Genomic DNA, 15,135 nt, shown 5'->3' with positions numbered 1-15,135 from the left:
GTAATAGCCTCACAAAAAAAAAAAAATGATAAAAGTGTTAATTCTATTCCATGTATGTGTATGTATGTGTGTATCACATTTTTTGAGCCCATCATGGAGTTCAGCACTTCTGATGCCACAATGTATTTAATCCTCATAACAATCTTACAAAATAGGATTATTATCCCAATTTCAGAGATTAGGAATCCAAGGCTTAGAGAAGTTACATAACTTCTCCAAGTTCACAAAGCTGGTAGGCGGGAAAGCTGGGACTAGTATAAACTGTACTATGAAGATCTTTTTACATTTAAAAATACAGCAAAATGAAGACAAACAGGGATAAAGTTACGTTTTAGAACATCTTGTTTTTATATATCACTTGCTTTCAAATTTTGAATCCTCCTTCACGATACCAGAGTTGATATTCTAAAGCTTTTTTAGTATGCCTTAATCATACTCTGAACACATATATACTCCTTATGACTACGCTGTGCATGCTATATTCCATCTTTCCTCTTTAGTTCACACACACATACCGTATTTTACGCAAATAATGCATGCCTTTTTTTTTTCTACGTTTGTTTGACAACTGCACCTTCCTCCTGCAAAGTATTACCATAAGTGCACTATGCTAATTTTTCTTACAGCAAAATGTAAAAACTACTGGCATAGTCGCATTCATGAAAATACCTTGCAGAGGCAGGGTCCAGTTGGTAAACAAATGTAGGAGGCATGCGTTATTTGCATAAAAATATGCTATATATTTTCATCTCTGTAATCATTGAAGGTCCAAAGAACAAGTTGGTGAAAATAACATACTGATCTTCTATACAAATACGTTAATAAGGATATGTTGCCCTTCCCTTTAAAAATAAGGTTTTGATACACATTTAACAACAAAGCCATTGCCCTCATACTAAAAACATTTGTCTTAGTTCATTAAACACGGGAAAAACAAGAATGGTAATGACTCATTTAACGTTTTTCTTGTATGTGGTACGCTCAGCCTATTTTGTAAATACTAATTAATTTTCATAGCACTCTTATGGGTTAGAATTAACATTTTACATATGGTAAAGTAGGGAAAATGAAATACTGTGAAGTTAAAATTTGCATTAAAAGTCTGTAAAAGACATGGAATCATGGTATCCGCACAAGATAGAGTCAGAATTCAGGACTTCTGATTACTGACTTGCTTTTATTCCAAATGCATGTATGGTATAAATTAACACTTTCCTTTCCATTTCTTTTTAATTTTACCTAGTTCAAACAGCATGATGTAATCAAAAGACTGCTGAAGAAGGTGTCCATGTTCATTCTTTTTTTTTTTTGAAACTGGTTGGGCATCTTTGGCTAAAATTACTCAGTCTCTAAATCTCAGATTTCTCATTTAATAAATAAATGGGTTGATAGGATGTTATCTAAGGTCTTTTTCACGAAAGTTCCATGACACAACAAATCAATGGTTTTAGACAAACATAAATTGATGGAGCTTCTCTTTGTGAAGCCTATGCACAAATGGCCAAGGGGAGTATTTCAAGAATAAGCTCAGGTTGGACTCTCATTCTCTGTGAACTCCCCCTCCCCAGCCCCAGCTCCCTTGCCCAGAATCCATGCATAAATTCAAGATTCTCCTGACTCTTGGCCAGAGTTGACGGTTGCTAAAAAGCTGCAACATGGAATATCCATTTGGGGAAAAACAGGGACTAGCTTTTTGTGTGGGCAAATGAGATAGAAATATTGTGTTTGTAAACTGTCCACTTCCCCTGCTCGGTCATTTTTATCCTTGCATAATTATTGATCCAGTTCCAAAAAATTAAGTTTGTTACAAAATCCCTCTTTTCTTCTGCGTTTAATATGTGCTTCCTTTAAACACATCACCTCAGTTCTTGTATCACCACTTCACTGGAACTCAGTAATCTTAGAAAAAATTTATCTGTATATAAGTTTATTTTTTACATTCAGATATGCCTTTTAACATCTTTTTATTGAAAATCTTGAATGTTAGTGCTCTTGAGTTTAGAAATAATTTCTCACCAATACAAAACCTTTGTTACCATGAACAGAAAAACACCTTTAAACTTTTATGGAAAACAAAGCTCCCTTTGGTTTTTGTTACACATTTTTAAAAAAACCTTTCATCAACACTAATGTTATTTTATCTCCATTGGACCTTATACCTTACATTGTTGGAGACAGTCATCACTGAATATGTAAAAAAAAAAAAAAAAAATGTATAAACTCTCAGAGTTGAAGGTGACCAAAGACTGCTTGTGCCTCAACCCCATTCAGTGTATAAATGCCCCTGTTCTGTTTGCTTACCTCCATTCTCTTCAGTCTCTTCATAATCTTTTTGGCATTGCTACGGCACACTTATCGGTTTCTCCATCTATCTCTCTCATGAACTTTTGCATTTTTATGAAGCAAAGCTATTTAGTTTCTTAAAATAACTATTGGATGATTGAATGCATATATTCTTCTTTTTTTTTTTTTTTTTTGGCATGGTGTAACCTGGCTTCTGTTCTACTTTATGGAAACTGTATTCTTAAACCCATTAACCAGTCTTCACACTACCATCTGTGAAGGAGTAACTCTTATGGAACTAGTCCTCCAGTTATAAAGAACTCTAAAACTACAAAAAGCTTAAGAGACAATGATTTTCAGACATTGAAAAACAGGCCCTGCAAGACTGTGATTCCTGAGAGATGGGAAATTCATGAGGTTGAGTATCATGATGGCCCACCCCTCTGCCAAGGGACAATTTCCCAACTACAACATAGAGATTTGGGTAAATAGCAGAGCATGCCAGTCCTGCTGAGCTGAGGAGGCAAACATCAGTGTTGTAGGCAGCAGGAGGAGGTAAGATTTTCAGAGCAGAAACTAGAGAGGGTTGTGCAGAGAATAACCTATTGCTGTCAATTCAATTTTGACTCAGCAAACCCTACAGCACAGAGAACTGCCCCATAGGGCTTCCAAGGCTGTAATCTTTAGGCAAGCAGACTGCCACATCTTTCTCCCATGGAGCGGCTGGGGAGTTTAAACTGCTGACCTTTTAGTTAGTAGCCGAGTGCTTAAGTGCAGAGAATGGATTCTAGAAAGCCATGTGAGAGTGCCCTTGGAATCTGTAGGTAAGAGCTAGACCGCATCTGTGGAAGGCAAAATTACGTGAAGGTTAACAGAGCAGATTCTACAGTACTGAGAAAGGAACTTTGCTACTAGAGGTTGAATAATGTTATGGAAAGAGTATTGCTGAGGGATGAAGAGACCTTCAATTTCCAGCACTGACAGAAAGGAGAAACCTTGTTAACACCTTAATAATCCTGACCTTAAGCTGAAACACTAGAAGGTTAGCATCTTAAGACTAAGACGTAAAGTTAAAACCTCTGTAGATACACTCTTAAAAATATAAAACCAAGCTACAATATAATATGCAGAGGAGATAGAATTTGGAGGATTTTTTTCCCAGCCAAATTAGGGAGGATTGGGAAATAGCCTGTGTTTTTTTAAACACCTGCACTAATAAAGCATAAAACCAAGCCTATACAAGTTTAAGTAGATCAGATGGAAGTGGAGATGCCTGGAGGAAGAACTAATTCCCTTCGGAGAAAGATAACAGAATCCAAAGCCTCTACCATGTATACCCAAAATCTCCAGTATTTAATCATACAAAAAAATAATAAAATGTGTTTCAATAGTCTAGAAAAAAAGTCTACAGAAACCGAGCCCAACATAATTCAGAAGTTGGATTTAACAGAAAAGGTATTAAAGTAGTAATTTAAATAGATCCTAGAAGGTAAGGAAAAAATATGTTGAGTGAAGATACGGATTTAATATGTGAACAGGTATTAAATCTCAATAGAAAAAAAATGGTAACCAAATTGAAATTCTAGAACTGAAAGTACATAATTAAAATTTTTAAAAAATTAATGGTTGGGCTTAGCAACAAATTAGATATGGCAGAGTAAAGAGTAAGTGAACATGCTGATGGATTTATAGAAATTATCCAATGTGAAAATAGAAAAAAATTAGAGAAAAATAACAAATCCTTAAGTAACTGTGGGGCAAATTCAAACAGTCTAACATATGTCCCTTTGAAGTTTTGAAACGAGAAGTGAGTAAAAATGAGACTAAAGAATATTTATGAAAATAATAGTCAAAAAATCAGAATTTAATGAAAAACAACAACTTACATATCCAAAAACCTCAGAACCCCCCGCCCCCCGCCAACAAGAAAAGTATAAAGAGAACCAAGTCTAGGCATGTTGTGGACTGAACTGTGTTCTCTCAAAATATGTATTGAAGTTCTGGCCCCTGTACCTGTGGATGGAAATGTCCTGTTTGGAAATTGGATTTTTCTTTTGTCATGCTAATTAGGTCATACAAGAGTAGGGTAAGTCCTGAATCTAATCACTTCTGAGTTTTAAAAAAAGCAGAATAACCACAGAGACACATACACAGGGAAAAGACAGACGCCATGTGAGGAACTATCTACAAGCAAAGAAACCCCAAGGACTACTGGCAGGCACCAGAAACTAGGAGAGAGGCCCACAAAAAGAATCAATATGGCCAAGACCCTGATATGGCTTTTATCCTCCAGAACTCTAAGAAAATAAAGTCCTATCCTTCAAAGCCATCCACTTGTGGCTTTTTTTGTTGTTGTTCTTAAAGCAACACTAGATAACTAAGACAAAGCATAAAAAAAAAAAAAAGCATACGACAGTTAAATTGCTGAATAATAAAGAGATAGTCTTAAGAGCAGTCAGAGACCAAAAAGACAATATATACAGGAGATATGGTTATGAATAACTACTAAATTTCTCTTCAGAAACAATACAGACCAGTATATACTAGAAAAACATCTTTAAAGTGAAGAAAGAAGGGAAGAAAGGAGGGAGGGAGGGAGAAACAGCAAAAGAGGGTAGAATGGAGGGAGGAAGGGAAGAAAGGAAGGGAAGGAGAAAAGAGGAGAGGAAGAAAAAAAGAAAATGCAACTATAAATCCAGAATTTTAAATCCAGTGAAAATATGAGGGTGAAATAAAGACATTTTCAGATAAACAAAATTTGATAGGAGTCACTGACAAAAATTATGAAGCAAAAAAGACCATACTAAAGATCAAACAAAACTGTAGTCAGAATGAGAGATCTTAGCACTCTACTCACAATAAAATATACAAAGAATTCAGAGAATATGTAGAAAAGCTAAATAAAACTATGAACAAACTTGATATAATTTATACTTATAGACCACTACACTGTAAAAACTACAACATACACATTCTTTCCAAGGGCACATGAAATATTTATCAATATAGAACACACACTAGGCTATAAAATAAGTTAACAATAAATATATATAAAAAACCGAAGTCTTACAAAGCATGTTTTCTGAAGACAAGATAATAAAATTAGAACCAAGTAACAATAACATACCTAGAAAATCTCCAAAAATTATAAAATTTCAAATATAATGATAATAAAAGGGACAACATAGTAAAATATTTGTAAATGGCAGCATGACAAGTCAATGAGATAAGGGTGGTGGTTGTTAGGTGCCTGTTGAGTTGGTTCCAACTCAAAGGGACCCTATGTACACCAGAATGAAACATTGCCCGGTCCTGTGCCATCTTCACTATCGTTGGTATGCTTGAGGCCATTGTTGCAGCCACTGTGTCAATCCATCTCTCCGAGGGTCTTCCTCTTTTTCACTGACCCTCTACTTTACCAAGCATAATGTCCTTTTCCAAGGACTGATCCCTCCTGATAACATGTCCAAAGTACGTGAAATGTAGTTTTGCCATCATTGCTTCTAAAGAGCATACTGCATGTACTTCTTCCAACACAGATTGTTTGTTCTTTTCGCAGTAAATGGAATATTCAATATCCTTCCCAAACATTGCAATCTGAAGGCATCAGTTCTTCTTCAGTCTTCTTTATTCATCATCCTGGTTTCACATGCATAAGAGGCAATTGAAAACACCACAGTTTGGGTCACGCGCACCTTAGTCTTCAAGGTGGCATCTTTGCTTTTCAATACTTTAAAGAAGTCTTTTGCAGCAGATTTGCTCAGTGCAATGCTTCTTTTGATTTCCTGACTGCTGCTTCCATGGGTATTGATTGTGGATCCAAGTAAAATGAAATCCTCGACAACTTTAATCTTTTCTCCACTGATCATGATGTTTTGTATTAGTCCATTTGTGAGGATTTTTCTTTATGTTGAGGTGTAATCCATACTGAAGGCTGTGGTCTTTGATCTTCATCAGTAAGTGCTTCAAGTCCTCTTCACTTTCAGCAAGCAATGTTGTGTCATCTGCATAACGCAGGTTGTTAATGAGTCTTCCTCCTATCCTTTTGCCCCATTCTTCTTCATATAGTCCAGTTTCTCAGATTATTTGCTCAGCATACAGACTGAATAGGTAAAATAAAAGATACAACCCTGACGCACACCTTTCCTGACTTTAAACCATGCAGTACCCTCCCCCCGCCCCATTCTGTTTGAATAAATCCCTCTATATACAGGTTCCTTATGAGCATAATTAAGTGTCCTGGAACTCCCATTCTTCGCAAAGTTATACATAATTTGTTATGATCCACACAGACGAATGCCTTTGCATAGTCAGTAAGACACAGGTAGGTAAACATCTTTCTGGTATTCTCTGCTTTCAGCCAGGATCCATCTGACATCAACAATGACATAACTGGTTCCCCGTCCTCTTCCGAATCCTACTTGAATTTCTGGCAGTTCCGTGTTTATGTACTGCTGCAGCCATTTTTGAATGATCTTCAGCAAAATTTTACTTGTGTGTGATATTAATGATATTATTTGATAATTTCCATATTCAACTGGATGATCTTTCTTGTAAATAGGCATAGAAATGCATCCCTTCCAGTCAGTTAGCCAGGTAGCTGTCTTTCAAATTTCTTGGCAAAGACGAGTGAGTATTTCCAATGCTTCATCCATGTGTTGAAACATCTCAATTGATACTCCATCAATTCCTAGAGCCTTGTTTTTCACCAATGCCTTTAGCGCAACTTGGACTCCTGCCTTCAGTACCATTTGTTCTTGATCATATCGTACCTCAGGAATGGTTGAACATCAACCAATTCTTTTTGGTATAGTGACTCTGTGTATTTCTTCCATCTTTTGATGTTTCCTACATTGTTTATTATTTTCCCAGTAGAATCCTTCAATATTGCAACTCAAGGCTTGAATTTTTCCTTCAATTCTTTTAGCTTGAGAAATGCTGAGTATGTTGTTCCCTTTTGGCTTTCTATCTCCAGCTCTTTGCACATGTCATTATACTTTGTCTTCTCCATCTGCCCTTTGAAATCTCCTGTTCCATCGTTTTACTTCATCATTGTTGCAATTTGCTTTAGCTACTTGACATTCAAGAGCAAGCTTCAGAGTCTCTTCTGACATCCATATTAGTCTTTCTGTCTATTTAAAGTCCGCTTGCTTTCTTCATGTATGATGTCCTTGATGTCATTCCACACGTCTGGTCTCCAGTCATAGTGTTCAAGGTGTCAAATCTATTCTTGAGATAGTGTCTTTAAATTCAGGTGGGATATACACAAGGCCGTATTTTGGCTCTTGTGGACTTGCTCTAATTTTCTTCACTTTCAACTTGAACTTGCATATGAATAGTTGATGGTCTGTTCCACAGTTGGTCCCTGGCCTTGTTCTAACAGATGATATTGAGCTTTTCCATTGTCTCTTTCCACAGATGTAGTCGATTTTATTCCTACGTATTCCTTCTGGTGAGGTCTAATTGTATAGTCACCATTTATGTTACTGAGAAATAACATAACAATGAAGTCATTGGTCATTGGTCTTGCAAAATTCTATCATGTGATCTCTGGCATCATTTCTATCACCAAGGCCATATTTTCCAAATACCGTTCCTTCTTCTCTGTTTCCAACTTTAACATTCCAATCACTAGTAATTATCAATGAATCCTTATTACATGTTAGATCAATTTCAGACTGCAGAAGTTGGCAAGAATCTTCAATTTCTTCACCTTTGGCCTTAGTGGTTAGTGGGTAAATTTGAATAATAGTCATATTAACTGGTCTTCCTCATAGGCATATGGATATTATCCTATCCCTGACAGCTGTTGTACTTCAGGATAGATCTTGAAATATTCTTTTTGGCAATGAATGCAATGCCATTCCTCTTCAAGCTGTCATTACTAGAATAGTAGATCATATGACTATCCAATTCAAAATGGCCAATACCAGTCCATTTCAGTTCACTAATGCCTAGGATATTGATGTTCATCGTTTTTGACAATTTGCACATTCCATGTTCCAATTATTCATGGGTGTTTGCAGCTGTTTCTTCTTACTTGGAGTCTTTCCACAACCACAAATGCAGGTCCCAAAAGCTTGACTCCATCCACTTCATTAAGTTCAACTCTACTTTGAGGAGGCATGTCTTTTCCAGTCATCTTTTGAATGCCTTCCAACCTGAGGGGCTTATCTTCCAGCACTATATCAGACAATGTTCCACTGCTATTCATAAATTCTTTTCAGTAGTAGACTGCCAGGTCCTTCTTCCTAGTCTGTCTTTGTCTGGAAGCCCAGCTGAAACCTATCCACCGTGGATGACCCTGCTGGTATTTGAATACTAGTGGCATAGCTTCCAACATCACAGCAACATGCAAGCCCCCACAGTATGACAAAGTGACAGGCACATTGGGGGAGATAAGGGTAGTTTTTCAATAAATAATGCTGAAAAAACTGATTATGTAAATGCAGAAAAAAATGAATCATGACCTCTTATTTTAGTCATCTAGTGCTGCTATAACAGAAATACTACAAGTGGATAGCTCCAACAAAGAGAAATTTATTCTCTCACAGTATAGTAGGCTACAGGTCCAAATTCAGGGCATCAGTTCTAGGGGAAGGCTTTCTCTGTTGGCTCTGGAGGAAGGTCCTTGTCATCAATCTTCCCCTGGACTAGGAGCTTCTCCATGTAGGAACCCCAGGTCCAAACAATACACTCTGCTCCTGGCACTGCTTTCTTGGTGGTATGAGGTCTCCCAACTCTGCTTGCTTCCCTTTCTTTTTATCTCTTGTAAGATAAAAGGTGGTGCAGGTCACACTCCAGGGAAGCTCCCTTTATACTAGATTAGGGATGTGACCTTAGTGAGAGCATGTCAATTCTACCCTAATCCTATTTAACACAAAATTACAATCACAAAATGGAGGACAACCACACAGTACTGGGAATCATGCCCTAACCAAGTTGACATGTATTTTGGGGAGGCGCAATTTAATCCACGACACCTCCATCTCACTCTATACACCAAGTTAATTCAAAATGAAACATAGACCTAAATATAAATCTAAAAATTAAACTTTTATAAGAACACAAAGGAGAAATTCTTTGTATCCTTGGGTAGCAAATATGCCTTAGACAGGAAACAAAAAGCAATAAACATTAAAGATAATAAATTATACTTAAACAAAACCAAAACATTAAGTCTTCAAAAATATATCATTACAATAAAAGAATACCCATGAGCAAGACGTCAGAGTAAGCAGCTCCATGCTCCTGTATCCCACAGAAGCATCAAAAATCAAGAAGAAACTGTGAGAACCAACTTTTCAGAACTCTGGGAAACAGTTAAATATTTATAGCACCAAGCAAAAGCAAAATCAATAAAAAGCCAACTACAAAATAGTAGAAAATTTTGTGGCTGTTTAACTTACCTGTGCCCTACCCATTCCCCAGCTCTGTGACCAGCTTGCACTCCTGTGATAAATTCTACTTGATCATACTGCAGTAGAAAACCAAAAAAAAAAAAAAAAAAAACCTATTGCTGTCGATTTGATTCTAACTCATAGTGACCCTATAGGACAGGGTAGAACTGCCCCACAGAGTTTCCAAGGAGTGCCTGGTGGGTTCTAACTGCAGATCTTTTGGTTAGCAGCCATAGCTCTTAACCACTACATCACCAGGGTTTCCTTACTGGAGTAGGGTGGGTCTTAATCCCTTCTTGTGGTATTTTGTGAAAGGGGAGAAAAAACACGGATACAGTGACATACAGGTGCAAGGCCCCATGTGAAGATGCATATACAAGCAGCAAAAGAACACCAAGGGTTGTCTGCAGCACTGAACAGTTCTTCTTTCAGAGCCCTCAGAAGGAATCAACACGGTTGAATCCCTGATTTGGACTTCCAGTCTTCAATATTTTGAGACAATAATTGTCTGTTCTTCAAAGCCACCCACATGTGATATTTTGTTATAGCAGCCCTAGGAAACTAAGGCATATAAAGACAACGATCCACCCAACAACAGAAAAATATATATTCTTCTCAAGTGCACATGGGAAGATTCTCTAGGATAGATCATATTTTAGCCCACAAAACAAGTCTCAATAAATTTCAAAGATTGAAACTATACAAATTATGTGCTCTGATGACAGTGGAATGAATATAGAAATCAATAACAGAAAGAACTCTGGAAAATCCACAATATTTAGAAATTAAGTAACAATCTATTAGCCCATCAGTGTGTGAAAGAAGAAATCACAAGGAAAATTAGAAAAAATTTTAAGACAAAAGTTTGAGACAAAATACTTTTTCACAAATACTTCGTGAAAACTCAGTACACCCACTCCTCACTCATTGACATGGTTAGGTTCTAAAGACCAGGTCATTATGTAAAAATAGGCACTACATGAAAATGGAGGATGGCCACATCAGATTACAAAACGGAAGATGGCTATATCATTACATAACTGCCAAATTACATTACATATGTCATGGACTGAATTGTGTCCCCACAAAATATGTGTATCAATTTGGCTAGGCCATGATTCCCGTTATTGTGTGATTTTCCATTATTTTGTCATATGATTTCCCTATGTGTTATAAATTCTTTCTTTATGATGTTGATGAGATGGGATTAGTAGCAGTTATGTTAATGAGGCAGGACTTAATCTACAAGATTGGAGTGTGTCTTGAGCTAATCTCTTTTGAGATATACAGAGAGAAGCAAGCAGAGAACATGGGGACCACACACCACCAAAAAACAAGAGCCAGGATAATAGTGTGTCCTTCAGACCTGGGGTCCCTGCACTGAGAAGCTCCTTAACCAGGGGAAGATTGATGACAAGGACTTTCCTCCAGAGCCAACAGAGAGAGAAAGCCTTCCCCTGGTGCTGACACCCTGAATTTGGACTTGTAGACTACTAGACTGTGAGAAAATAAATATTTCTTTGTTAAAGTCATCCACTTGTGGTATGTCTGTTATAGCAGCACTAGATAACTAAGACAACACAACTGCCAAACCACTGAGAATCATGGCCCAGCCAAGATGACACATAACCTTAATCATTACATCATATCTCGCCTGACACCTCGGTATTTGTTACTGCCCGATGCATGCTGTTAATGTGCAAAATAGTCAGATAGTAGATTTTTTACTATTGTTGTAAATGCAAAATGTTGCATAACAAGATAGTTGATAAGTGAGGAGTAGGTGTATATCAAAACTTATGGGATAGTGTTCAGAGGGCAAGTCATAGCTTTAAAACACTACATTAATAAAAGAAGATCTCGGAGGCGGGGCCAAGATGGCGGACTAGGTGGACGCTACCGCGGATCCCTCTTGCAACAAAGACTCGGAAAAACAAGTGAATCGATCACATACATAACAATCTACGAACTCTGAACAACAAACACAGACTTAGAGACGGAGAACGAACAAATACGGGCAGACAGCGATCGTTTTCAGAACTAGGAGCCAGCGTACCAGGCAGGTGACCTTCGGAGCCCGAGCTGGGGCAGAGCCCAGGGGGGCAGACAGCACAGACAAGGGGACCAGTCCTACCCCCCCGAACCCATCCCAGGAGGGAGTCTAGCTGGTTGGCGCGGGCGGCAGAGCGGCGCAGCCGGTGGGAGAAGCACCTGGGAGGCAGTGACTGATCTTGGAGCGGGGAGAGCAGCGTCCCAGCTGGGGAGCCATCCCGCCAGGAGTTTGGCGGGAATCGGGCGTGGCGCGAGCGTGGGGATCAGCTATATTTCCCTAAAGCGACCCCAGGGGGGCCCATACGTTCGTGCGGGGGACGCCCACCCAGTTCGCGCCCACGGCGTGGCGCACCAGAGGGAGAAATCACCGGGAGGAAGTGACAGGTCTTGGAGTGGGGAGAGCAGCGTCCAAGCCGGGGAGCCGTCCCGCTGGGATATTGGCAAGAGCGGGCGGGGTGTGAGCGCGGTGATCAGTTATATTCCCCTGAATTGACCCAGGGGGTGGGCCCACCTGGTCATGCAGGTGACTCCCACCCAGTTCACGCGAGCGGGCGGCGCACCGGAGAGAGAAGTCCCCGGGAGGAAGTGACTGGTCTTGGAGCAGGGAGAGCAGCATCCCAGCCGGGAGCCGTCCTGCTGGGACTTTGGCGTGCACGGGCGGGGCATGAGTGCGGGGTCCAGTTATATTCCTCTGAATAGACCCTGGGGGCGGGCCCAGCCGTTCGTGCAGGAGACGCCCACCCAGTTTGCGCAAGCGGAGCGACGCACCGAAGGGAGAAGTCCCCGGGAGGAAGTGACTGGTCTCGGAGCAGGGAGAGCAGCGTCCCAGCCGGGGAGCCATCCCACCGGGATTTTGGCAGACGGGGGCGGAGCGTGAACGCGGGGATCAGCTCTATATTCTGTGGTGCTACATTCCTAGCTCTCTGATCCCTCCCCCACCCTCCCCAGGTGGCTCCATTAACATCCGAATACCCTGAGCCAGAGGGAGAATTCAGATAGGGATCTGACTGCATTTTTTGTTTAGCTGATTACCTGGAAAATTTAGTTTCCCAGTGATGGCTCAGAGACAGCAGTCCATATCAAACCACATAAAGAAACAGACCATGACAGCTTCTCCAACCCCCCCAAACAAAAGAATCAAAATCTTTCCCAAATGAAGATACAATCCTGGAATTATCAGATACAGAATATAAAAAACTAATTTACAGAATGCTTCAAGACATCACAAACGAAATTAGGATAACTGCAGAAAAAGCCAAGGAACACACTGATAAAACTGTTGAAGAACTCAAAAAGATTATTCAAGAACATAGTGGAAAAATTAATAAGTTGCAAGAATCCATAGAGAGACAGCATGTAGAAATCCAAAAGATTAACAATAAAATTACAGAATTAGACAACGCAAGAGAAAGTCAGAGGAGCAGACTCGAGCAATTAGAATGTAGACTGGGACTTCTGGAGGACCAGGGAATCAACACCAACATAGCTGAAAAAAAATCAGATAAAAGAATTTAAAAAAATGAAGAAACCCTAAAAATCATGTGGGACTCTATCAAGAAGGATAACTTGCGAGTGATTGGAGTCCCAGAACAGGGAGGGGGGATAGAAAACACAGAGAAAATAGTTGAAGAACTCCTGACACAAAACTTCCCTGACATCATGAAAGACGAAAGGATATCTGTCCAAGATGCTCATCGAACCCCATTTAAGATTGATCCCAAAAGAAAAAAACCAAGGCATATTATCATCAAACTTGCCAAAACCAAAGAAAAACAGAAAATTTTAAAAGCAGCCAGGGAGAAAAGAAAGGTTTCCTTCAAGGGAGGATCAATAAGAATAAGTTCAGACTACTCAGCAGAAACCATGCAGGCAAGAAGGGAATGGGACGACGTATACAGAACACTGAAGGAGAAAAACTGCCAACCAAGAATCATATATCCAGCAAAACTCTCTCTGAAATATGAAGGAGAAATTAAGATATTTACAGATAAACACAAGTTTAGAGAATTTGCAAAAACTAAACCAAGACTGCAAGAAATGCTAAAGGAGATTGTTTGGCCTGATGACCAATAATATCAGGTACCAGCACAATACAAGGTCACAAAACAGAACGTCCTGATATCAACGCAACTCAAACAGGGAAAGCACAAAAACAAACAAATTAAGATTAATTCTAAAAAATAAATAAATAAACAAAATAATACACATAACAGGAAATCATGGAAATCAATAGATAAATGATCACAATAATCAAAAAGAGGGACTAAATACAGGAGGCATTGAACTGCCAGATGGAGAGTGATACAAGGTGATATAGAACGATACAAGTTAGGTTTTTACTTAGAGAAATAGGGGTAAATAATAAGGTAACCACAAAAAGGAATATCAATTCCATAACTCAAGAAAAAAGTGAAGAAAAATGTAACGACTCAACAAACATAAAGTTAAACATTATGAAAATGAGGATCTCACAATCTAATAAGAAAAACATCTCAGCACAAAAAAGTATGTGGAAAAATGAAATGGCCAACAACACACATGAAAAGGCATCAAAATGACAGCACTAAAAACTTATTTATCTATAATTACGTTGAATGTAAATGGACAAAATGCACCAATAAAGAGACAGAGAGTCACGGACTGGATGAAGAAACACGATACATCTATATGCTGCCTACAAGAGACACACCATAGACTTAGAGACACAAACAAACTAAAACTCAAAGGATGGAAAAAAATATATCAAGCAAACAATAAGCAAAAAAGAAGAGGAGTAGCGATATTAATTTCTGACAAAACAGACTTTAGACTTAAATCCGCCACAAAGGATAAAGAAGGACACTATATAATGATAAAAGGGACAATTGATCAGGAAGACATAACCATATTAAATATTTATGCACCCAATGACAGGGCTGCAAGATACATAAATCAAATTTTAACAGAATTGAACAGTGAGATAGACACCTCCACATTTATAGTAGGAGACTTCAACACACCACTTTTGGAGAAGGACAGGACATCCAGTAAGAAGCTCAATAGAGACACGGAAGACCTACTTACAACAATCAACCAACTTGACCTCATAGACTTATACAGAACTCTCCACCCGACTGCTGCAAAATACACTTTTTTTTCTAGTGCACATGGAACATTCTCTAGAATAGACCACATATTAGGTCACAAAACAAATCTTTGCAGAATCCAAAACATCGAAATATTACAAAGCATCTTCTCAGACCACAAGGCAATGAAGCTAGAAATCAATAACAGAAAAACTAGGGAAAAGAAATCAAATACTTGGAAACTGAACAATACCCTCCTGAAAAAAGACTGGGTTATAGAAGACATCAAGGAGGGAATAAGGAAATTCATAGAAAGCAACGAGAATGAAAATACT

General features: G+C 38.7%; 1 protein-coding gene across 1 annotated transcript in view; it reads right to left on the bottom strand.

Moving 5' to 3' along the window:
- CCDC178 (coiled-coil domain containing 178) overlaps positions 1 to 8,425 on the bottom strand; it is a 460,722-nt gene extending 452,297 nt beyond the window's left edge. The window contains exon 1 of the mRNA XM_064293218.1: positions 8,324 to 8,425. Within this exon, the coding sequence (XP_064149288.1) occupies positions 8,324 to 8,425 (102 nt within the window). The remainder of the gene's footprint in view (positions 1 to 8,323) is intronic.
- Positions 8,426 to 15,135: the final 6,710 nt, after the last annotated feature.

The sequence above is a fragment of the Loxodonta africana genome, chromosome 11, assembly GCF_030014295.1.
Source record: "Loxodonta africana isolate mLoxAfr1 chromosome 11, mLoxAfr1.hap2, whole genome shotgun sequence".
In the NCBI taxonomy this organism is placed as follows: Eukaryota; Metazoa; Chordata; class Mammalia; order Proboscidea; family Elephantidae; genus Loxodonta; species Loxodonta africana.
This window is presented reverse-complemented; position numbering and strand designations above follow the sequence as displayed.